Source organism: Giraffa tippelskirchi, chromosome 4 (genome assembly GCF_054371585.1).
Source record: "Giraffa tippelskirchi isolate mGirTip1 chromosome 4, T2T-mGirTip1v1.2.pri, whole genome shotgun sequence".
Taxonomy (NCBI): Eukaryota; Metazoa; Chordata; class Mammalia; order Artiodactyla; family Giraffidae; genus Giraffa; species Giraffa tippelskirchi.
Genome location: NC_137278.1, coordinates 189352471 through 189379117, shown reverse-complemented (window position 1 = coordinate 189379117; position 26647 = coordinate 189352471). Strand labels below are relative to the sequence as shown.

Here is a 26647-nt window from a genome sequence, read left to right as displayed (position 1 = left end):
ATATGATGAGATAAGACATGAAGGGCCTACAATAGCATGTAAGGACTCTAAAAATAGTAGCGATTATTATGAACAGGTGCTTATTTCTTTGCATCACATTCAATAAGTCATCAACTTTGCAATTCAATAGTCTTCCAAAATCGCTCCTAAAATGGCAAACTTCTCATGTTACCACAAGAAAGACTGCCCAAATGTGACAGAACGTGAAATTTATGCTTTTTATTATATTCACATAAAATAGTCAATTATACTGAGTTGTCCAAATGCATTGGTGAATTAAAGCCTCCAACTCTAACAAAGTTTTATACATATATCTATGCATTTATAAATACACACATATGTAAAAGATATATATTTTCTTCTAAAATAAAGTGCCCAAATCTTAATATATGGGGGCATAATAGGGAAAAAAGAATCATAAAGTTTTATCAGTTATAGACTGTTTCACAATATAAGAATCTGTTTTATGCACATTTATTTAGGTATAGTGAACTCTAATCACTCATTTTTTTCTGAATTCTAAGTGAATTAATTTATCCAATATATTAGAAGTCATGTAGCCAGTTTCAATGAATCAGAGGCTAATTCTTCTTACTGTGCCTGGCACAGAACCTGGGCTCCCCAACAGAAGAGTAGTTAAGCTTCATTTTTAATTCTCCTGTTTATTTGAATGTTGTCTTTCTGCTAAGATGATCAACATAGAGAGAAATGTAAATGAATAAACTTCCAATTCTAAATTCTCTATTAGCATTCAATAAAGTCAGGGTTTGGTGAAAAAATTCCTTTTGTCTTTACTTCACCCTGGGCTTGATGAGAAATGGCTTGGCAGATTTGAAATTAGGGGTCCTGCTGTCTCTGTTATAGTTAAGTCTTGTTGGAATCACAGAAGAATAATTAGGATGCAATGATCAATAAACAGATCAAGGAGACAGTCAACTCAAATTGAAATGAAACTCTCTATGATAATGGGAAACTTCGTGAGTGCATGTTTGAATTTAAGAACAGAAGAAAGGTTAAAGAAAAACTAGATGGTTTAAGATCATTCAGAAAAGCCTCACTTCAAATAGAAACTAAGGCTCTATTCTTCAGTACAACGTCTCAGCTACTCTTCCTGTGTTTTCACTGTGTTTTCTATTGTGTGCATGCATGCTAAGTCGCTTCAATCATGTCTGACTCTTTGTGACCCTATGGACTATAGCCCACCTGGCTCCTCTCTCTGTTCATGGGATTCTCTCAGGCAAGAATATTGGAGGGTTGCCATGCCCTCCTCTAGGGGATCTTCCTGACCCAGGGATCAAACCAATGTGTCTCCTGCATGGGCAGGGAGGTTCTTTACCACTAGCGCCACCTGGGAAGCCCGTATTTTCTGTTATCTTAGATTTTTAGGATGATTATTTGTAGGTGTTGACAAGGAATAGAATTTAAAACGCTTTTGAAAAGACTTCAACCTATGGAAGTAAGGTGAAGATGCCTAAAAATAGCTTAATACGAACCCAGCCATTTTAGAATCTGGTGATTACATGTTCAAACTGCAATAGAGCATGTTTTATTCAAGCAGGCAAAAGAGAGATTGTCAGCACTGAAGTTGCATTAAAACACTCTGCAACTTCCCAACATATGGAAGGCTGGGACCAGTGGGAAGCCCAGACTTTTCCCAGAGTCAAAACAAGGAATGTAGTATCTTCTTTTCTTTGGAGGAAGAAAAAGGGCAAGAAAATGTTTCCAATTACCCAAACCCACCTGAGCAGGGTCTTCCCAAGGACAAAGCTGCCTAACTGCTGATTTTGGTGAGCATCTTATTAATGGCTTGTTTGACGTGCGTGGTGGAGCTGCGTCGCCTCGTCTTGCCCTGCACCATCCTCCGGCGACGAACCTCTCGACACAGCTCGTAGAATATCTCGGTGATGTTCCCTTCTCCAGTGCAGGCAGAACACTCGTAAAAAGCGCATGCCAGTTCTGTGGCCAGCTTCTCTCCTTCTTCTGTACTGACCTGTCTGGAGTGGTCCAAGTCAGCTTTGTTTCCAACCAAGATGAGAGTCACGTTCTTAGGCTTTTTGATCTCATCCAGGATGTTCTTAAGTGGCAGCACTTCCTCAAAACTTCCTCGGTCAGTAATGTCATAGACCAGCACAAAGCCTTCTCCCCATCTCATGTGTCCTTCCCTCTGAATGGTGTCTTCCTGTTGGAAGGGAAAAAACAGCAGTCGGGAGACCTGGAAGTAATTGCAGCATATAGATGCTGCAAATGCTAACAGTGATCCTTTAACGACCATTCCTTACATTCAGCAGCGTTGGAAATTCTTGGTAGACTGCCTGAACAAGCTGACCCTCTCAGTTTGGAATAGAAGCATAACTTAGGGAACTAAACATTTTCTAACTGCGTGGAACCTAACTTTGTGCTTCTAACTTTTTCTTGCCACATCATTAAATCTGTAATTGCAAGGACTATAAAGAAATTATCCTCCTAGTTGAGCACACTGCCTCTGAGATTTTTCATTACAATTAAACAATTGGCCAATAGGTAACAAACAAGTAGACCTTACGCCATCCTCTGAGAACAGAATTAGAGGCATGGCTTAGTGAAGTAGTTTTTATTTTGTTTTGTTTTTTAATCTTCTTTTCTTCAGATTAGAGACAATTAGCCACCAAAAATGAAAAAAGTGAAAAACTGTGTAGAGTCAAAGTAAAAGCTAGGGGATTTGGTCTTCATTTTCTATCTCAGCACCTTTGATATATTATACAGTCTCAATAATGATAGAAACTCAATTGCAGTGATTCTCAAAAGGGGTGAGCCCTCCTTCTTAAGAAGGTAGCATTTGAAAGCATTCTTAAGCAGGTGTGATTTGAAAATGTATTGCCATTATAGGCTCAAATGACTTCTCCAGGCATGTATTTTCCTGCTGTCTCTCTCTTTAGAATCAGTACTGGAAGGTGAGAGCATGTATAGGGAGCAGGTAGTGATGAGAAGGAAAACTGTACAATTAGCTGCAAATATATTTCTTGGATTAAATACTTTTATCAAGTAGTAACTGAAAGGCACCATGATATCCTTCAGCTTCCTAACTCTCATTCTTAGTGGTCACCCCTATTCTTGGGAGTTTTTGCCACTCCTATTCATGGGAGGGCTTCCCTTGTGGCTCAGCTGGTAAAGAATCTGCCTGCAATGCGAGAGACCTGGGTTCGATCCTTGGGTTGGGAAGAACACTTGGAGAAGGGAAAGGCTACCCTCTCCAGTATTCTGGCCTAGAGAATTCCATGAACTGTATAGCCCAGGGAGTTGCACAGAGTTGGACATGACTGACTTTCACTTTCACTTCTTTCTATTCTTGGGAACCAAGCCTTTCTATAAACTGTTTATAATTTCAGAACTGACTGGTTGCAAAGCAAATGTATATTAGTTTCCTTTTAAAATAAGTTGTGACTGTTCAATGATATGGCTCAAATTTTTAATCAGATGAGATGAGGTTTAGAAAGAATATTACAGAAAAGATTCCTAAAATAAAGTATTCTGAAAAAAGATTCTAAGGTTATATAAGTCGAGAATATAAATATTGTAGATTCCTTTAATATTCAACTTATATATAAGCATATTCAAGGTGCTGAGAACTTATCCAATAAATACATATATTTAACTTGATCAGAGTATTTCAAAACACATTTAACCATGAAAACCTAATATTAATATCTTGTGATCTCCCCATAATAGAGGTGGGCAATCCTACTTTAGATGATAGCATATGAATGTTAGGGTATTTTCAAAACCCTCCTGGAGCACTGAGTAATTTATATAAGGACACATATATAAGCTATTGCAAATAAACTAATATAAAGCATAACTAGATAATTAAGTCTTTAGGCATCACTAGTTAACTATAGAAAAGTGTCTTAATTTTGTTCATATTATGCACATCTTATTTTTATTTATCCAGAAATATTAGAGCTGAATTCCTTGTTCACCTGCCCAGCAGTATCTAGTATCTCCATGGTGACAACTTCATCATCAATGGTTGCTTGGTGTCGGTAGGTTGATTCTGAGGGAATGAGCAAAACGAAGGTAAAATGGTAAATAAATGCATAATTAGATTTGATCCTCGAAATTATAAATTAGTCTCCAGTGTACACCTGTTTCCAGAGCATTAAAAAAACGTACAGTCTAAGGGGTGGAAGAAGGTGCCATTTTTATACTCTTAAGTTCTTGGGAGTAATAGATAGGTTCTAATATGGGATCCACAGATGCTCAGGATATAGCATGGGGGATTCCCTTTTTCTATTATTTTACTCTCCTGTGAGGCCAGCTTTCTGATACTCTTTTCTCTCTAAAATGAGACTTCCACATCCTAAAATGAGAAAGTGATTCCCACAAGGGCATTCTACCTTGAGACTCCTAAAAATACAGTTTATGGAATCATGTTAATTCCTGTTCCTGACAAGATGGCAGATAGACAGGAGCTGCTCATTTGCATCTAGACCTCCACCCTAGGAATGTATTAAACATTAGAGGGAGGCAGATAGATCGCTATCCATGTACAAAATTACTGTGTAAAGCTAGGAGGAACCCTTGGGGTGGTAGAAGGCGGTTGGACCCTGGTGTTCAGGGGTTGGTAAGGAGCGGTCACCCAGAGTAGCGGAGGACCAAGGGGAGAGAGAGAACAAAGCAGAGGCAGAAAAATGAGGAGACTGCTTAGTACCAGTTGGAGGCGGGTGGCTCAGACAGTAAAGAGTCTGCCTGCAATGCGGGGTACTTGTGTTCGATCCCTGGGTTGGGAAGATCACCTGGAGAAGGGAAGGGCTCCACACTCCAGTATTCTTGCCTGGAGAATTCCCTGGACAGAGAAGCCTGGAGGGCTATTGAGTCTATAGAGGTTGCAAAGAGTCTGGCACGACTGAGGCTAACACATTCAGTTCAAGATAATATCAGAGTAGTCTTCAAGCTCTGCTGGGGTCAGGAGAAGTCAGGAAGAACACAACCACTAGGTGGCTCTGAGTGTTCTGACATGAAACGAAAACCAGGCGTTCAAATGGTGTTGCTCTGTATGAAAACCAAACAAATGACATAAAGCACTCAATACATGATTGACTGAGTTGATGAAGTGCAGGTTGAAACATTCTCCCAGAAAGTACTAGTAAGTGATAAAAAGAAGGAAAATATGAAAGCAAAATATAAGAGATGTGGATAATAGAAATAGACATGTTATTTTCTCCCATAAAATGAGCCTCAAAGAGAGAATAAAATCCATAGATGAGTGGAAAATAGTTGAAGCGGAGGCTGTAGTAACTGAGAGTGGCTCCAGGACTGGAGCCACTGAACGACTTCACATTTAAAGGACTATTAGTATGGAATAGATAAACAACAGGGTTCTACTGTATAGCACAGGGAACTATAGTCAATATTCTGTGATAATCCATAATGGGAAAAGAATATGAAAATGATGTGTACATATGTATAACTGAATCACTTTGCCAGGCAGCAGAAATTAACATTGAAAACTGACTGTACTTCAATAAATAAAATTTTTAAAAAAGGACTGACAGGACACACAAGGAAAAAAGCCCCACTTTCAACCTATTACAACAAAATGTAAGGATTTCAATGATAAAGAGGAAAATCTTTAAAGATCTAGAGGAAAAAAAAGTCCATCACCTGCAAAAGCATGTGACTCAGACTGACACTGGACTTCTCATCAGCAAAACAGAATTCAAGATCCTAACAGAGTCAAGCAAAGCAATAAAACTATACCAGAAGCAATTCAGAATCACAATTCTAGATAACACCAAAATATCAGGGTGGAGATGAGGGAAGAGACCAGAGGCAGGTTTGAGGGAGTTAATGTACTTGTATTATTCCAAATGATGACATAATAAAAAGGCATTTAGAACAGAAAAAAGTGAACAAATTATTCAACTCAATGATTAGAAGAGGAAAACAAAGCAAATCCAAGAAGATATGAGAAAAGTAAAAGAGAAAATAGCGGAAAAAATTAGATAGGGTTAGCAAAAGCAAACATGGCACTTGAAAAATTTAAAAGAAGTAGGTGGGGGGAGAGGTAAAGATCAGAGAAAACTAACTAGTAAATTAAGAGAGAAGGTTCAATCAAACAAAAATGAGCATAAAAATAGGAAGTAATTACACATTCTGGTAAAATAGAAATAAAATAATGTTATGAACTGTATACTAAACAAATTTCAAAGCCTGCTTAATTCTTTGAGGAGAAAATGCACAGATTGGTACAGTGAGAAAGAAGACATTTAACTAGGTCAATAGCCTGTGAAATTTAAATGCTAACTGTAGATTTCTTATGAGAAAAAATGACTACCCAATTGGATTTATAGATTTCTATTAAATATTAAACAAGTTGTTCTAGGGAAAAAAAAGGATAGTAGCTACATGAATTCCAACAAGAAATATTAGAAAAGTAATAAGAAGAGAAGAGAAAAAGGAAAAAAAAATGTAGGTTCATTTCATTTTTGAACAGATTCAAAAATTCTAAAGAAGTATTATCCATTTGAATCCAACAGTATAATAAGAAAAATACATCATAAAATAGAGTTTATTTCTGGAACTCAAAGTGTTTATAACTATAAGTGCAATTAACACATTAAAGAACTAAAGAAAAATCACATTTGTTACCTCTATAGGTATATCTATAGCATGATAAAATGTATACAAATTTAAAATATGTGCATATATAGAATTTTTTTCAAACAATATGTAATAACGAACACGTACTGCTTACCCTTCGAACACAAATTGTTCTAAATGCCTTACTCATGTTAACTTGTTTATTCCTTACAAATATTTCATGACATATGTAATACTATCAGATCTATTTTATGTGAAGAAACTGAGGCACAGCAACATTTAATAAGTTGCTGAAGGTCACACAAGTGTTAAGTGGTAAATGGTACAGTTAAGACTGGAGCTCAGAAGACTGGCTTTGGGAATTTAGACTTTGAACCACTGTGCTAAGTATCAACTGTATTAGATTATATGCCTTTGGGAATAGAGGAAGGCAATAGTGTCAGAATAGGGGATGCAGGAAAAATAAAGTGAATCATTATAAAGCCTTCACATACATATGACATGGTGCTAGGAATAGAGCAGCATGATTAACTTAAGTATTGACTCAATTATTTGCCCCTGAAGTACTCAAGTTACTAACCAATCAACCAACTAAATAAACCTAGAAATGTCTTTCCTACCAGGGTAACCAGTAAGCCAGAGCTTTTATTTTTCCTATAATCTATCTATCTACCTCTTATCTATTATCTATCTATCTCATGTTTCATTCATTTCTTCAACTCATCAACTATTTTACAGTTCTTTCTTGACTACAGTTTTATGTTAGTTTGCTGTTAATCTAATCTCCTACTCAAAATACAAACCACAGAAAGGGAGCTTAATTAACTAAGCAGTGTAACCTAGCCATCAGTCCTATGTGATGATCATTCACAAAGGCATGACACATTGCAGATGTATTTTCTGAAAAACAAAAATTTAAAATGAGGTTACGTTTGTTTTATTTTTTTTTAGACTCCACATATAAGTGATAGGATATAGTATTTGCCCCTATCTAACTTATTTCACTGAGTATAATATCCACCAGGTCCATCAATGTTGTGGCGAATGGCAAGATATAATTCTTTTTTTATGGCTAAGCAATATTGCATTGCCTGCATGTGTATATGTATATATCTCACATCTTCTTTATCCATTCATCTGTCAGTGGACATTTAGGTTGCTTCTTTATTTTGGCTATTGTAAATAACTGTACAGCACAAAGAATATAACCAATATTTTATAATAACTTTATATAGTGTGTAATCTATAAAATATCAAATCACTATGTTGTACACCTGAAACTACTATAATTTTGTAAGTCACTATTTGTCAATTTTAAAAAAATGAAAATGAGATTATGTTCAATATATTTTAATAAGTGTATCTTACATTATCATCATTCTCCTGTAATACGTAATCCTTACAGGGTATGTATGATTCTCAATTTTAGATCATTCCACTCCCCTCTGTTATGTTAAATGGGAGATTATTGTTTTGTATAATTGAAGGCTCTAAAATACCATTGACAGCCACTACTCATTTCTAAGTGTTCTCTCAATTACTTCCTTTTCATCTTCCGGGCTCCAGTCTGAAGAGGAGAAGCCCAGAGGGCAGTGCACATGCTAGGATCCACACCCTTTTCATTTCTCTCTCCACTGTTCTGCCGTGACCTTTGTGCTGCTTTCCTTTTAAAGGACTGGCATCAGCCCTGCAGCCTGGAAAACAGAGTTCTGGGCTTTAGTCCATCTCTGTGCACCACAAGTTGTCTGACAGACAGGGACATTTTTCTGAGTTGCCTCCATGCTAAATAGGATATGTATTTCAACCACAGAAGGCCACAGTAGGGGGGAAATAAAATATAATGAAAATGGTATGAAGTTGTGTGATTCTTTGGCTGTTTGTTAACTGAAATGAAAACAATGAAAGGCAGGAAATGAGGGAATGTCGGCCACAGACAGCAGCGGGAGGCAGCAGTGATTTCATCTAAGCTGAACACTGGTTTCACGCCATTGGCAGAATATTTTCTTTAAGTCCCTTCTCTCTCTCTCATTAGGAACTCATGGCTACATGTAAAACAGTGGAAATATTGCTTACAGAGGCAAAATGTACATCGGTGTGCTAGCTTTTCTGAAGATGATTCTAAAAAATGCACTAAGTACTGTTAGAATGGAATGAAACTCTACTATTCATTCTGGAAGTTAAGGAAAAAATGTGTATGTTTTTGTTAAGAAAAAATGGAGAATTGAAATACTTTTTGTTCATACTCACAAAAAAATGATCATTTTAAGTCTTTTTTCTTGAAGGGTAAGGGCATGATTGTTTAAGAGATACTTCAAAATGAACCAAATATTGGATACCGTAAGATCAACAGTTGGCATCACTGATTCAATGGACATGAACTTGGGCAAACTCCAGGAGATGGTGAGGGACAGGAAAGACTGGCATGCTACAGTCCATGGGGTTGCAAATAGTCAGACAAGACCTGGGGACTGAACAACAAGATCGACATTAGTTTCAAGATGGAATTGTGGTGCTAGTGGTGGTAATAATTTAGTTGTGATCGATTTTTCGTGAGCCCTGGACTGTAGCCTGCCAGGCTCCTCTCTCCATGGGATTTTCCAGGCAAGAATACCGGAGTAGGTTGCCATTTTCTCCTCCAGGAGATCTTCCTGATGCAGGGATTGAATCTGGCTCTCCTGCTTTGCAGGCAGTCTCCTGCATTGCAGGTGGATTCTTTACTGACTGAGCCACCAGGGAAGTCCAAGATGGAATTAGGCATATTAAATATATATCTCAAGTTCACTGTATAAGAGAGATACATGATTGAAAACCTGCATTCCATATCATTTTATAAGCTGAAGTATATTTTGCATACTAAGAGAAATTGATGCTCAGAGGAATGTTTTATACCATTAATCCTTTTACTAATTTAGCTCTTTTGCAAATTTCAACATATTAATATGGACATTGGCTAGTGTAACAACAGCAACAGTAATGTTGATTTGTGCTAGAGTGGGAATTGTACTAACTGGAGTTCTACTGCTGATCTAACCACAAAATACCCACGTAATCTCGGATAAACTGACTTCATTGGACTTGTTTTCTTATTTGTCAAATGACGATCTCAAAGTTCCTTGCTGTGCCAATATTAAATAGTTCTGTGAGTTGGCTAAGCACCTCTGCTTTAGTATCCAGTTGAGACAATTTGTTCTGAGTGTGTCTCTTTCTTAGTATGAGTTTTTCCAATCAGAGGGAACGGTAATTCAGGTAGGGAGAACCAGTCACAAAATCAGAGCACCAGTGGGTCCAATATGTCTCCCACTTCCCACCCTCATTTGTGTCTGAGCCTTTACTAACCAAATAGAGACACCATAATCCATTCAAATGAGTACAGTGGCTCCTAAGTAGTAATAGTTTTCCTCTCTCTCTCTCCAACTGCCCCCAACACACATGGTGTGCATGCACACACAAGCATACAAACACACACAACTGTACATGATCGAAGTCTTTGTCTGTATTCTCTACCATGATCAGCATTTTCTGAAGGTAATATGACTCTGGGAGGTAGAGACTCAGCTCTTTTTTGGAATTTAAACAGGACGCGGAAGCTGTTCCTCACCCAGAAAACTGTTTGCCACTTCTATCACGCAGGGAGTTTTCTTGGTTAGATGGTCTAGTCCCAAATTCTATAGGCTTCAGTGTGTGTGTGTCTGTGTGTGTGTGCGTATGTGTTCAGTCACGTCTGACTCTTCTCCTCTATCCAAGGGATTTCCCAGGTTAGAATACTGGAGCGAGTTGACCTTTCCTTCTCCAGGGGATCTTCCCAATGCAGGGATCAAATCGGAGTCTCTGGTGTCTCCTGTACTGGTGGGAGGATTCTTTAGCACCACCTGGGAATGGGTAGTTTTTAAATGCGATTCACAGACCACTTCTGACCTCTGACAAAGATTTCACTGGCCCATGGTGAAATGAGAAAAATGTAAGGAAAAATAATATTGTCCAATGTCAAGGACTGATTTTTTTTCTTAGATTATATCCTTCAAAACACCTGGATATTAAAAATAGTTCCTTATTATACGAAAATGGAAGTGCCACTATAATTTTTAATTCTCCCTCACCCTCTGAGCCCTCCATCTGTAACGGGAATTCCTATGAGAGTTCCTCTCCTTAAAAAAAAAAACAAAATCTTAAAGTTTGAAAGTCACTTGTGCTTATACTAGCAAACAATTTCTTTACAGAATTATCTCAGAGCAACAGATATTCCAGGGCTCTTAATACGCTGAAGGATGTTCACAGTCTTCAGTTTCTCATGGAACAAAAATTTTGTTACAGGTTGAAAAAAAGCACCATGTTTTTGAGGACAGCTCTGGAGTCAGAATTCAAAACTGTTTTTTACAAACAAGCTACTTTGCTTTCAAAGGTAGCTTTCCTTTTGGGTGGTGGTTTTGAAACTCTCTAATATGAAGTTATGCCCAGGAAGGGCTTCCCAGGTGGCGCTAATGGTAGAGAATCTGCCTGCCTACGCAGGAGATACAAGAGATTCAGGTTTGATCCCTGGGTCCGCAAGATCCCCTGGAGGAAGGCATGGCACCCCACTCCAGTATTCTTCCCTGGGAAATCCCATGAACAGAGGAACATGGCAGGCTACATACACAGTAGTGTATAGCGTCCATAGCGTCACAAAGAGTAGGACATTACAGATGCGAATTAGCACAAATGCACGCATGCCCAGGAAATGCTTGGTTCATCTTGAATCAAATGGATTGGAACTCCTGTAAGCTAGAACTTTAGTGACTTCTTGTATATGAGTGTACACACACACACACACACACACATAAACACACACACACCCAGTTTCCAGGGTGACTGAATGAAAGCCTCACCTGGGAGTGAGTCATCTATCTGATACCCTGAAGTCAGATGAGCCCCCTGTTGCCTAGCAGCTGCAATTCTTGTGGAGCAGAACAGTACAAGGTCACTCAATAAAGTTTCCTTATTCATAGCGAAGGAAGCCCATGGTACAAATAATTGGTGCAGGAGATTTCTATTAATAGCATTTGTTTTTCAGAAGCAATAAAACCAAAGGGAAAATGGTTGACCTAAGACTAATTAAAAAGCAACATTAGTTACTGGAACAAATCTCAGACAACATTCAAAAATTTTTAAGATTATCTTTTAGAAGCGTCATCTTTTGTTGAGTTGTACCAGTATAGATAAATAAAATTAGTATTTTTCTATTAAACTCCCACAAATCATTAAGATTCTCAGGGGCTATAAAGCTTATATAAGTAATAAAATTATAAGAGGAGAGTAAGCATTTACATAGATGGGGCAAACAATAGATAATTATATTTTTCAAACCAAGTACAATGTTTTAGATACAAATATATTATCTTAAGATTAAATTGTGGTTATATTAAAACCATATCAAAAATTATTGATGTTGAAAAACCTTTTATTTAAAAGCAAAACCAGAGAAGACTACTAAATGTAGAAACATGCTATTCTCTTAGATTAAAAGAATGAATATCATAAAGCTGTGAATCTTCTCAAAGGAATGTATAATTTTAATGTAATTACAATCAAAATTATTTCATACTAAAAATTGACCTGGAAGAATAAACTAGAGATAGGAGTCAAGATAATTTTGTTAAAAAGTAAAGAAGAAAGCTTTCTCTACTGAGTATCAACATGTCCTAAGGAACATACAATTATCAAAAGAGTGTGGTACTGGCATTGGATGTGAAAAGCAAATCTAGAATTGCATCCTTGTGTACATGATTCCATGTATTTTTAAAAGGCAGCATTGAAAGTAGTGGGGAAAGGTGGAGATAATTTAGTAAGTCATCGGAGGACAGTTGGTCAACTCTTTGGAAAAAATGTTGTATCTTCACCTTGTATTTCTCATTACAATAAATTCTATAGATTAAAAAGTTAGAAATTAGATAAAATATAAGATCACTCTCTATCCCCTTTCCTGTTCAGTTTCTCTTCATGGTGCTTATCACTATTTGACATATATTTGTTTACTGATTATTCTCTCTTCACTAAACTGTAAGTTTAACAAAGCCCATGCTTTCCTCTTCTGCCTATTGGTTTATCCTCAGCACCTAGAACCATCTAACTCATAGGAGGCATTTAATACATATTTCTCAGATGAATGAGTGAAAGCTGTGAAAGCAGCTCACAAGGGGAAAGAAAGTCCCCTTTTAAGCTGGATGGTGTAAACCTGTAGTAACAAACACAAAAACAGAAAAGAAACCGGGAATCGTCTTTGCCCATTTCATCATTCTGAGTAAGGCCAGATTGGTCTGGGACACTGTGCTTGGTAACAGAATGATGTATGTCTTTCCTTCTTCCTCTGGATTTCAGTGATGTTGACCTTTACAAAACTAACTAGGGTCCCAAATCATAACAAACAAAAATTCAAAGGCTTAGTTCAGAATCAAACTTTAGCTCAATTTGAAACCCATGGATTTTCAGTGTTATTTTGAAGATGAGAACTAAATAGATGACCAATAAGGACTCTGCTCTGGACTACAAAAAATACAGTTGATGAATACTTCATCCATCAATATTATTGCTACTTTCAAGATCAACAGATATCAACTTTTGCTCCTTTTTTATATTTTAAATAGGCTTAAATTGGATTCATTGGAGGGAAGAAGGGGGGAAAACATCGTTTATTTATACATTTTCCCAAAATGAGCATATACAAGCTTTATATTACTATTAATCTCTTTTCCCCATGCCCTTCTCTCCCATGCCCAATTATCCACATCCATTGCATCCTCTTTCTCCCACTAGAATGACGGAAGAGCATCACATTGTACCCACTTCTTTCTTGTCTCAGGTTTGACCTGATTTCATCTATGCATTAAAATCCTGCAGAGTTCTAAGCACAGACAGCATACAACACACATCCATCTTCTTACAGGGCCCTTTGCGTGATTTGATAAAGCACTTCTCAAACAGCTGCAAGATGCTTAAAAATGTTGCAACAGAAAATGTCATTCTCTCTTTCAGGTCAAAACTTTGATTGGAGAGGAGGATAAAACAAAATTTGACCTACCGAGGGTGGGATCATATTCCCAGATGAACCGTTTGGTCAAAAATCTCACTACAAGAGCTGTGGAAAAAAAGAACAACATTTCAATCAAATTTGTTAATTTTCTTAATAGCTCTTAACCCTCCTCCAGAAAGAGGAATAGCCCATAAAACTATGTGCGTTTTATGGTTCCTTGGCAAATGAACTCAATATATCTATTTATGTTTATTCAAATATTTCAAAATTTCATATCATGGCCTAAAAATTGGTATAATGTTTTAATGGTCTGTTGTAACTTAATGAACAGCTTAGATTTTTTTCCTTGAATCCTGGAGTTGAAAACTTCACAATGTGAAAATGCACACATACTCAATTTTTAGCAAAACAATGAATTCAACCATAAAGCATCACAATACTGGTGTCTAACGTTTGAATACTGATAATGATTGATATAGGTCAGTTAAAATGTGATTATTTTTATTGTAATGAAAAGATATTTGTTTTATGCTGCTGCTGCTTAATCGCTTCAGTCATGTCTGACTCTTTATGTGACCCTAGGGACTGTCCTGTGCCAGGCTCCTCTGTCCATGGGATTCTCTACGCAACAGTACTAGAATGGGTTGCTATGCCCTCCTCCAGGGGATCTTCCTGATCCAAGAATTGAACCTGGATCTCCTGCACTGCAGGCAGATTCTTTACCACTGAACCACCAGGGAAGCCCCATTTGTATTATAAAAATATTCAAAATTAAGGATTTTATTAGTGAATCATTAAAGCCCATCAAAAGTAAAGCTGATGAGGTAGTTATAGAAAGAATCAGGATCTGGAATTATGCTAAGCACCTCACTTCCACGATCTCCTGAACCAGTACTTCATCCCTGTGAGGCAGGTACTAGGACTGATCCCATTTTTCAGATAAGGAAACTGAGGCTCTGAGATGTTAACTCATTTACCTAAGCTCATCTGGCCAGTTAGTGGCTGAACCAGGATGTGACTCCAAAAAGGCTATTTCCAAAACCTATAACTTCTCCATTGTCTAAAACTGATTTTAAGGCGGAGGCCACCTGGCTGATACTTAACTGGAAGATGAGTCAGACCAAGAGCGATGCTGAGAGAGGTGGATTCTATTGTCCTTAAAAAACTGATGGGACAAATGCTGGACATTTTCTTAGACTTGTATTATAGTTGAAAACAATGGTTTTTAATCTTTTAAAAAATGTTTTTTTGGAGGAGAGCATCACTGATACTTTAAAAATAGAATGAAAGCTTTGGATTCTTTCCCTGGAAAAATGTATATACACACAATCTAGTATATAATTTCAGCAGGCTCACTAGCCCTTTTAATACCCTCATGGTCTTCTTGGGATCTCACTGACCCTAACTAAAGCATCAGTGTTTACTGAAATTACATTATTTTAAAAATATCTATTAGGGTAGCTTTATTTTTACTGAAATGCCCTGTATGTAGTATTCTAAAGATACTCCTTGGAGAAACAAGACTATTTAATTGAAAGGCACTGTCAGTCTTTCCTCTTCCTACTGCCTCTGTTAAGATCAACAGAAGTATACACTCCCTACCACGGTGGCCTATATGAGAGATTGCAGTGCAAATAGCAATGAAAACCTCATGAGACAGACCACGAGGATACGTGGCCTGGCTGTAGGCCGAAAGCTGCAATGTTCTTTCTAACTAGAGTGTGAGGCTGGATTTGAGCCAAAATATTTGCAGTACCAAAAGTAGCAAGGCCACTGACCCTGTGGTACTTCCCACAGTGCATGTACTTGTGGTTTTATCTTCAATTTGCAGAGTCTGTCACCATTCACTCTCTTGAGACTGAGCCATTTAAAATTTTTTTTGCATGTAAGAAGTAGAAAGCTCTAGACAGAATTTTTCTGCTTTTCAATTATCAGTGTGAGTAAACATAACTGCCTGCAGTATTCAAAGCGATTCACACTTTTGTTGGAATATGGAGTTTTAGCTTGAAAGTTTGTGACCTAGCAAAATTTATTTATCTGGCATCTTTAAGCCATGAGCTATTAAAATTAACAAAATTTCTCATACAACTGAAGTTTGAAGTACCCTGGTTCTTAAACCATTTAAACTTTAATAATTCCTCAAAGAAATCTTTCTAAAATATTTTAGACATGCCATTACCTTTCAAAACCTAGTATACTGAATGGAACTAAATCACTTTTAAATGTCTAGATCTTACCTAAGAATCTATCGGTGCCCTGTGTAGTTGTGGAAATACTTCTAGAAGCTGCAGAGTGGTAGAGGCAGAGCAATTCTAAAGTGCTATGGCTCTTGAATGATTTTAGTTTTTGGTTCTATAAATATATTTTTCACATTGTGTGTGTTCTCAGTTAGTCATGTCTGACTCTTTGCAACCCTATGGACTGTAGCCCACCAGGCTCCTCTGTCCATGGAATTTTTCAGGCAAGAATACTGGAATGGGTTGCCATTTCCTTCTCTAGGGAGTCTTCTTGACCCAGGGATTGAACCCCCATCTCCTGGGTCTCCTGAATTTCCAGGTGGATTCTTTCCACTGAGCCACCTGGGAAGCCTGCATAACACGTGATAGGCATTTAACACACACTAGGAAAAAGGAGAAGAGGGCAGCAGAGGACGAGATTGTTAGATAGCATCACTGACTCAATGGACGTGAATCTGAGCAAACTCCACGAGATAGTGAAGGACTAGGGAGCCTGGTGTGCTGCAGTCCAAGGGGGCGGGGTCCCAAGAAGTTGGACACAACTTAGGGATCGAACAACAACAAATAACCCAGTAAACAATTGAGACAAAGATTTTTGAACATACCAAGCTTATATTCTACTAGGAGACAGATAAAAAAAAAATAAATTATATAGTCTGTTAGAGGTGATAAGTACTAAGGGATGAAAGAGGGAGAGTAAGGTAAGGGGGAGTCCACACTGGGAGACGAAGGTGCGAGAGTTGCTATTTAAGACTGGGTAACCAGGGTAATTCTTGCTGAGAAGGTGATAGAAGAAAGAGATGAGGGAATATATGTTGGGGGAATAGTATTGCAAAAAGAGGGAACAGCCATTGCAAAGGTCCTAAAACAGGAATATGCACTTGATATGCTCAAGGAACATTAAGCAAGCCAGTATGGCTAAAGTAGAATGAGCAATAGCGAGCAAAGCTGATTAGATTATTTCCTTCAGTCATGCCTTCCCCTTCCATAAATCTACCATCAGCATCACCACCACCACCCTCACCATACTACTAATAACTAAAACAACTAAAATGCTTCTTTGTTATTATCATTATTGTTATCATTTTACTTGACTCCTTCTTTAGAATGTATATTTCATGAAGACATGGAATCTGCTTTATTCATCACTGTTTTCTAGAGTCTGGCATATGTAGACTTAAAAATATTAATACTTGCTGAATAGAAGAAAAAAGATGTATTAATCCACCATTCACTCTTCTTAATAGTTAAGCAATAACCAGGCATTGAGAGAATAAGCAGAAAAATTAACCCAAGAGAATTCATAGCAGAATCATGCCATAGTGTTTTCCTAAAATGTCATGTAAATATACAAGCTGAAATGTCTATTTTATGATGCTTATACAAATTACATTTCTTAAAGGTTATTAAAACTGTAAAATTGATCTAATTATCTTTTAAATATCCTGTGGTCTCCATCCCAACAATTCTAAGCAAAGGTCTTCTTTTAATGTAAAATGGTGGTATTGATAATAATTACTTCCACTAAGAGTCTGACATATGGTTTTGTTTTTTCCTAAGTTTTAATGTTTGACATATTTGATCCAAAGAATTTGATCCAAAGAAATATTATTAAAAGTGACATCAAGGTAATAAATAAATAGGGTAAAAATTCTGTTTAAAAGCAAGAGCTAGCAGGCAAAATTTCTACATTAAAATAGTCAAATTATTTCTAAAGGTTAACAAGGCGGGGCTAGTTATTCAAAATAATTCCTGATGTCATTATCACAATGAGGCAGACATCAGACGTACCAGCTTTAAGAATTAGAATAATATATTTAAATGAAAATTTACCAGATATAATCTGCACAATAAGCTAGCTTTTAAAAAGAAATGAACTTTTCAAAGTAAATGAAAACTAACACCCATGATATTCTTCCACTCAAAAAATAGTTAAGAGATATACTCAAGAGACATTCAGAAAGAACTTTCAAAGGTTACTTTTTGAGCTCATATTCTTTACAAAAAAGTTCTGTTATATCATTATTTTTTACTTATACCATCATGAAATAGCCTAATTAACAAGGCATCTGGTACAATTGTTTCATAAGACACTCAGGCATACTTAACCCCCTAAATATTTGTGATCATTGTCATTTCTATAGTTCTCTTAAAGACGTATTCTTATTATTAAAAATTTAGTCTTTTTGTCTGAAAGGAACTTTTATCTCGTTATGGATGTGTATCGAATGTGTTCTCAGTTAAAGCAGTTGCCAATTACCTGTCCTCTCCCAACTCTGGCTTTCTCATGAATAATATAATGATAAGAGCATCACCCTGTAGCTCCTGGATCCTCACTCTCATCTCCTCTGCAACATGAATTTCAGTCACTTTTCATAGCACTCCTTACATCACCCCAGGAGATTGATTGTACTAAACTAACATCATAGAAATTCATCTCTTAATGCTTCTAATCACATTGTTAGAAGGCAGCAGCCTTGAAAGTCTTTATGCAACTAATGAAATCCTAATCATCCTTCAAAATCTAACTCAAATATAACCTCCTGTATGAAACCTTTCCTTTCTGTATCAATTAGCATGTAACAATTATCAACTGCCATGTAACAAATATATTTAAAAACTCAGCAGCATATAACAATAAGCATTTATTATAGGAAAGTTACCGTGTGCCTATAGAATTTTGGGCAATTGATTGAAGAAAAGAATTTAGCTGAAAAGTGTTTTAAATGGCTAGGTCAGAATTTTTAGGATAGGAAAAGAATTTCTGCTTCAATTGAGAGTACTTCAAGGAATACTAATTTTCACCTGCCATTTTGGATAACTTTTGAACTTGCCATTGATCCTGGTAACACACTGAGTGAAAATCCTTGAAATCATATATATGCTAAGATGGTGCTTATTATCTTGTCTATTCACATCATAATGAAAACTTATTATGAATAATACATATTAAGTGATGTATGTGGTTTTTATTTGTAACCTGCAGGACTTTCATTAAAAAATATATTTACTTCCAAATTGTAAAACCAGGTAACTTTTAAATAATTTTAAATGACTTTCTACAAGAGTCTACTAAATTTCAGTTCAGTTCAGTTCAGTCATTCAGTCGTGTCCGACTCTTTGTGATCCTATGAACTGTAGCACGCCAGGCCTCCCTGTCCATCACCAACTCCTGGAGTCCACCCAAACCCATGTCCATTGAATCGGTGATGCCATCCAACCATCTCATCCTCTGTCATCCCCTTCTCTTCCTGCCCTCAATCTTTCCCAGCATCAGGGTCTTTTCAAATGAGTCAGGTCTTCACATCAGGTGGACAAAGTATTGGAGTTTCAGCTTCAACATCAGTCCTTCCAATGAACACCCAGGATCGATCTCCTTTAGGATGGACTGGCTGGATCTCCTTGCAGTCCAAGGGACTCTCAAGAGTCTTCTCCAACACCACAGTTCAAAAGCATCAATTCTTCGGCACTCAGCTTTCTTTATAGTACAGCTCTCACATCCATACATGACTACTGGAAAAACCAGAGCCTTGGCTAGACAGACCTCTGTTGACAAAGTAATGTCTTTGCTTTTTAATATGCTGTCTAGTTCGGTCATAACTTTCCTTCCAAGGAGTAAGCGTCTTTTAATTCATGGCTGCAATCACCATCTGCGGTGATTTTGGAGCCCCCCCAAATAAACTCAGCCACTGTTTCCACTGTTTCCCCATCTATTTGCCATGAAGTGATGGGACCGGGTGCCATGATCTTAGTTTTCTGAACGTCGAGCTTTAAGCCAACTTTTTCACTCTCCTCTTTCACTTTCATCAAGAGGCTCTTAAGTTCTTTTTCACTTATTCAAAACAATTATTTCACAAAGAGGTTTAATCATTCTGTGAAAAACTAAAAAGTTTGTTATAGGAAAAGAAAGGAAATATGGGCAATATTAGCACAGAGTACATTCTGAGTTGTAAGTATATTTACCACTTGTTACCTGAATTATTTTTTCTATTTTTTTTTGCAACCAATTTCTTCAGTGTTTAAATGAATATATAAGATTAAAAACCATGAGAAGACATTATAATAAACTTACACAGTATCCTAAATGCGAAACGTCTCAGTATTGTAATGCATAGGAGATAGAATAGCTCTTTTCTTCTTCCTCCTCCTCTGCACTTCATCACACTACTGGCAGTTTAATCACTTGGCCAGAAAAAATGAGAAGAGATGGTGATTACCAAGATTAAACGGGTGGCAAAAATCAGTATTAAATTGCTTTCAGCTTGAATTTTGTGACCTACAGGGAAGATATCACAATAGGTAAAGCATTTGAAAAATAATGGAAAAGGAGGAAAGGATTCAATACCACTTGGGAACGGTTTTCTCACTCTACTAAGCACAACATCAATCTAAACAATATCATAAAGATTATAATGGGAAAATAGTCAAAAAATAGGGCAGTTTTGCTCCATATTGTTATCAGGCTTTATTTATTGAGTGTGTGCTCGCAGGTCGGTGCTGTGTTATATCTCTACACGTACATCTTTACTTTTCATTGTTCCACAGCATGGGATACATATAGTACAGTATGTGACTACGTATATAGATGCACCTATATATAGGTATGTGCGTACTTCATGGAAGAAATTGAAGCATAGATCATTTACATCTCTTCCTGAAATATGAGCCAACTCCTGTCTGACACCAGGAACCACATCCTTTCAGTGTGTCACGCTCCCTCATTCAGTGGATGTCCCTTTTTTTTAAAAAATACAGATGAGGAATTTGCCACTGGAAAGTCTTGTTGGTATCCTCTTCTTTTGTTACTAAACTGTTAATTTGAAAAATTTCTGGGAGAAAGTCGTATGTACTTTTACATATAGGTCCCATTTTGAAGAAAATATATTCTTTAGTCACCTAAACACTGCTTTTGTGGCAAAAAAGGGATCAAAACTGTGGTGAAAATAAAGGCTTGAAATGTCTCTAGAAAAAAGTGAGTTTCTAGACACATGCTTCTGAACATTCCTGGGCTTCTTTTATTGCTTCTGTATGAAGCAGTGACTCACTCTTTTCATTCAAAATCCATGATGTACTAACACACAGACAATGCAGTCATCTTCATGATATATTTTGCTTCATGAAGTGGTTGGTTGTTGTTTTTGTTGTTCAGTCGCTCAGTAGAGTCCAAATCTTTGCGACCCCATGGACTGCAGCACGCCAGGCTTCCCCTGTCCTTCACTGTCTCCTGGAGTTTGCTGAAATTCGTGTCCATTGAGTTGATGATGACATCCAACCATCCCTCCTTTGCCACCTGTCTATTTATTACAATTTTACATACAATGTGGAGATCCTCACTTTGAATGTTCTGTAAATGATTTCAGGGCTTCCCTGGTAGCTCAGCTTGTAAAGAATGCTCCTGCAATGCAGGAGACCCCAGTTTGATTCCTGGGTTGGGAAGATCCCCTGGAGAAGGGATAGGCTACCCACTCCAGTATTCTTGGGCTTCCTTGGTGGGTCAGATGGTAAAGAATCTGCCTGAAATGTGGGAGACTTGGGTCCGATCTCTGGGTTGGGAAGATCACCTGGAGGAGGGCATGGCAACCCACTGCAGTATTCTGGCCTGGAAAACCCCCACAGACAGAGGAGCCTGGTAGGCTAAGGTCAGTGGGGCTACAAAAGAGTCGGACACGACTGAGCAACTCAGCACAGCAAATAAATGATTTCAGGCTGGTCCTTTTTTTAATTTTGCACCCTGGAAAGCCCAAAGAAGCTAAAACCTAGTAAGCATATTACGTAGGCAACCCAGAATGGAACTAAATGAAAGAAAGGGATAATGAAATATGTATTTAGAAAGCAATGAACTCATAGATAGTTACTGCTCACCCGAGCATTTCTATTTACGGTAACTAGTGAAGCACCACTTCCTCTTTCAAGTTTTTCTTGACTTTCCCAAGCCATTAATCACTGCCCACCAGTTCAGTTCAGTTCAGTAGCTCAGTCGTGTCCGACTCTTTGCCACCCCATAAACCGCAGCACTCCAGGCCTCCCTGTCCATCACCAACTCCTGGAGTATATTCAAACTCACGTCCATTGAATCGGTGATGCCATCTAACCATCTCATCCTCTGTCATCCCCTTCTGCTCTTGCCTTCAATCTTTCCCAGCATCAGGGTCTTTTCAAATGAGTCAGCTCTTTGCATCAGGTGGCCAAAATATTGGAGTTTCAGCTTCAACATCAGCCCTTCCAATGAACACACAGGACTGGTTGGATCTCCTTGCAGTTCAAGGGACTCTCAAGCACTGCCCATGGTGATGTGAAATTGTTATTTGTTTCTTCTCTATTACAGAATGTGCACAACTGCCATATAAAATATTCACTTACATTCCCGTATGTCTTACAAATTATGAATAATCTGAGGTCAGAAATTAAGCCTTGTTCCCCTTTGTCTCCTGGGGCTGGAATACTGCCTGATACATAATATGTGCTCAATAAATATTTGAAGAGATGAATGAGGAAGCAATTAAAATCTGGACAAACTATTTGACCCCCATATTACTACTGTACTCAAGTCAGTACTCTAGTGTGCTTTTATTATTTGAAAAAATCTTCTTTACAGTGGAACTTCCATTGAATATAAGGCATCACTTCTCAGGTTCAATGCCTAGTTCAGATGTCTATTGAAAATCTGATTGGTCAACCTAGAGACCCACCAGGCCCCTTCTCTTAGGCCAGAGGGAACCACTCTGTCCTAGACCTCATACTACCATCAGCCCTAAGTTTAACTCTAAACCTTCAGTGGTCATAAGCTTCAGAGAAATAAAATGAGCTTATTTTTCAAAAGTAGGTTGAGTTCTACTCTAGATCTGTGTAGATAGTTTATTCCTGAATGAATTAATCTTGTAGAACTCAGTACCCAGTTAATAACTATATGAGCTGTTGGATTAAAGTATATATACTTTTAGGAACGGAACACCAATAAGCAGATTTTAGCTATTATTTAAATAAAGACACTAATGGGATTTCTGGAATGGTAACTACCAAAAGGGAGTTTATATTGAATATTGACTACAAGCTTATTTATTTCTCATAAGCACTCTCAAAAGTAGGAATTAATGTTCCTATTTTACACATAAGAGATCTGCACTGAAAAGTAATAAACATGTCTGTTTTGCAGAGCAGGCAAGTGACAGAACTGTATTGAACCAGGTTCATTTACTCTAAAATGCATGCTTTTTCTAATGTCCAATATTTACCACTGTATTTTAATATTTCTATGAATATGATTTAATTCTGAATGGTTGAAATTGTTTTCCCTATGAGCTTACATCTGACGAAGAAGCATGCTTTGAAAAGCGCATTTTTTGACTGGATTTCTTCATCCAGAGTGGAGGGAATATCCATGACCAGAAACCATGGCAACACAGAAAGAGAATATGAATTTCAAGATGCAAGAAGGAAACTTTTACATAAATAAGATTTTTGTTTTTCTCTTGAAAAGGTCTTTACAAGATGCAGCAAAGGAAAAAAAAAAAACAGGTATGTCATGATACAGACATAAATTAGTATATGATAAACAACTGTTTTCTTACTTGTTTCCTCAGTCATTAACAAGTTCCTTCTTTCAGTAACGCCAATGGGAAGTCAGGGAACATGTTAGGCAGCAAAGAGGGCAGCACAGAAAATAAGATGCAGTCTCTACGTTTGAGAAGCTGAGAATTTGTACTTTTGCATATTCCAGGAAAAATCAAAAGACATAATTTAGAGTATTATCTAATTTGAGACCTGTTATGATGCCCAGGTAAAAGAAGGAAGGCCAGACTGAGGTGAGTTTAACCAACTTAAGTGCCTCAAAGGGAGAAAGCCTTGTGTTTTCCAGGAAGGAAAGTGTAAGAGACAAAATCAGAGTAATATATATAAATTGTCAATCCTATGACTGCTTCTGTTCCATCTTCAAGATGGATGGGGTTTGGCTAAAAGGTAAGAGGAAGTTCAGTTTTATCCTTTTCCTCCTTCACCTGGACCTCTATCATCCTCCTGTGAAATTAAGCTTCCAAATCAAATTTCCCTATTCTCCCCACCCCCATCGCACCTGGATCTGACCCTTCTGTACCTTAATCCTGGGTCTCTCTTGAACCACCAACCCAAGGTTCATGTTCTTCCTTTTAGCAGTCTTTTCTTTCTATGACTACACTAACCTCTCCCAAGAAACATGGGCCACTGTGCCTCAAATCGAGGAGGAAACTCTGCAAATCTCAGCACAGAGACTTGATCTAGAAAGACCTGTGGGGGCCAGCACAATTCTTTGAAGTCTGGGCTTAACAGTCACAAGTGGTGGCTGAAACCAAGAATATGGCACTTTGGAATCTTAGGACCCCTAGTCAAAGGGGCTAAAAACACTTTCTGAACTGAGAAATTTAACTGAAAAGGGATGGAAATAGGCTGGACTGGAAATGAGATGTCAAAAAAGCACCAGGAAATTGTATGACTTGAAATGTCAGTTTTTTTTAAATTTTTGTAAATTTTATTGAAGTATAGTTGATTTACAATGTCATGTTAATTTTTGCTGCACAACAAAGTGATTTAGTTATACACATTTATACATTATTTTTTATCTTTTGAGATGTCAGATCTTACAGAGAGGGGTTCAGAGCAAGGAATGTATACACAGAATTCAGATTTCAGATAAAATTACTGATATCTAAATTTAGTAATTTTCAAATGCTTCTCCATCTGGTTCTCTCATTAAGTCTTTCTCTCCTCCCCACAGATATGAGTTTTAAACACATTTATTTAATCATTAAATATTTATTGATCACTGTGCTAGACATGAAAGAAAGCAAGATTGAGAGGATTCCCTAAGCAAGATCTTCACAGTGACTTCATATTAGACCTAAATTGAGAGCTGAGTCTTGGATGAATTGAAAGTTTGCTAACTTAGGGAGAGCACCGTAAGCAAAGAGCACCATGTTCAAAGGCCTAGACATGGCAGACTCTGGTTGGTTTAGGAGTGTAAGTGGTTCAGGGTAGGTTGAGTGGTGTGTGGGTGGAACTATGCAAGGGGTAGTTTGTGAGGTTCTTCAGAGACCAGTCTATGAAGGAGCTTATACATCACCTTGAAGAGCTTGAATTTTACTCTGAAGTCTATCGGCACACAGATTCTGAGTAGAAAGATGGCTTAATTTGAGCTGGTTACCTATAGAAACTGTTCACTGACTAGCTGTAGAGAGTAATAGAGGGACTGGCCCATACGGAATAAAAGTATAGGAGTAGCATTATTCTCTGAGGCAGAATATAACGAAAAAATCAGTTAAGAGCATGTGAGATTGGACTTGAACATGAGACATTAATGACAATATCCAGGTAGAGAAGTACTATCTCTCCTTCCATCCATCCATCCATCTTATATCCTTTCATTCATTCACTCATCTATCATACACTCAATGTATATCTATTAAATACCTGTCATATCCCAGTCACAAGTAAGCATTGTCCCACAGGCAGCTGACATCACATCATGAAGCTGAACAGAATTGATCACTGCTAGAATGATCTAGGGATTTGCAAACGCATTGGGCATGGTTAAGATGCCCCATGTAGAAAGTTTAAAATAAGAACAGAGGACTGAGCACAGAACTCTATCTTCAGTCTCATCTTAATGGTGAACTCTTTCACTTCCTATGTCCTTCTCCATGTCAACTCCTCAACTTTCTAGCCAAACTAAAAAACTGAACAGATCAAAAAGTTGTTCATACAGTTTCTGAAGCAATACCACCCCCAATCCTCTACTCCCTGTTCCATTTCCTGTGATGGTCAAAATAAACTGAAATAAAAAAAATGAAGCCCCATAAAAACATAGAAATTGAGAAATTTAATGGAAATTGAAAATTAATGCAATATAAAAGTGGGTGCTTTATAATGCCAGAAGTTCAGATGAGAAATAAATTGGTTCCAGATGGGGGTCTAAGTATTGCTTTTAAATTATTATTTGTTTAAGCCTGAACATTTTGACTTGTCCTGTATTCTGACAAAAATATCACTTTGAGAAAGAGTTACAAAATTAATGTCAGTTCTCTATGCAGGGAAATTCTTAAAGATAAATGGTGTAATCTTCAAGAATTATTAGAGATGCGTTTGTATCTGGAAACCTAGCCACAGAGTCTAGCTTCAGTGCATTTCAAGTCTTGAAAATCGACTTATTTTGCTATGGAATGGTAAGGCAAGGATTTGGTACTGACAACAGGGCTTTAGGATGACAAATCAGAATGAGGAAAATGATAGGACCATGACTTGTAATACTTAATGTTTGATAGAGAGTAGAGGTTTGAGGATGCTTATAAAGAATGCAAAATCAAGAAAAAACTTTATTTTAAATTAAAAATTAACTTGTCTGATTGACTAACAATAAATTCTTCCTGAATTTAAATTGAAAGTAGAAACAAGAGAAGTTAACTTTGAAATATGGTAATCAACTATTTTGGTTTTGTTTCCTAGTTTGTATTTGAAAGTTAATAAGTGAAAAGCTTTGGATTCTGTGCCAAGGAATTCAAACCAGCTTTATATAAGTTGGAAATTATTATTCATTTCAATTATAATTTAATTGTAAGTGATGCTTAAGAAATAAGTCACTAAATTTCCTAGGAAAGAGTTTTTATTTTAATAATTTACAATTTATAATTATTTTCACTAGAATAATATTTCATACTAAGGCACTATATTGAAATAGAATTATGCATCTTATATTAAAGATTTTTCTAAATTTTTCAAAGGATTTGGTCATAAAATTTTAATTTTTAATTTTTACTTGTTTTTGGAAGAGAAACACGTTTGGTGTTAATTTCTGAGTTTCTTT

General features: G+C 37.1%; 1 protein-coding gene across 7 annotated transcripts in view; it reads right to left on the bottom strand.

Moving 5' to 3' along the window:
• Positions 1–204: 204 nt before the first annotated feature.
• RERG (RAS like estrogen regulated growth inhibitor) overlaps positions 205–26647 on the bottom strand; it is a 125534-nt gene continuing 99091 nt past the window's right edge. For 2 of the 7 annotated variants that reach the window (XM_081589159.1, XM_081589161.1), the window contains 4 exons: positions 19892–20001; positions 13631–13687; positions 3957–4030; positions 1517–2179 (listed from right to left, as the gene is read on the bottom strand). In XM_081589159.1, the coding sequence (XP_081445285.1) occupies positions 1772–2179; positions 3957–4030; positions 13631–13687; positions 19892–19979 (627 nt within the window). In that variant the 5' untranslated portion in view covers positions 19980–20001 and the 3' untranslated portion in view covers positions 1517–1771. Of the gene's footprint in view, positions 685–1516; positions 2180–3956; positions 4031–13630; positions 13688–19891; positions 20002–26647 lie in introns of those variants that run through there. The other 5 variants (XM_081589162.1, XM_081589165.1, XM_081589164.1 and 2 more) reach the window with 5 other exon arrangements.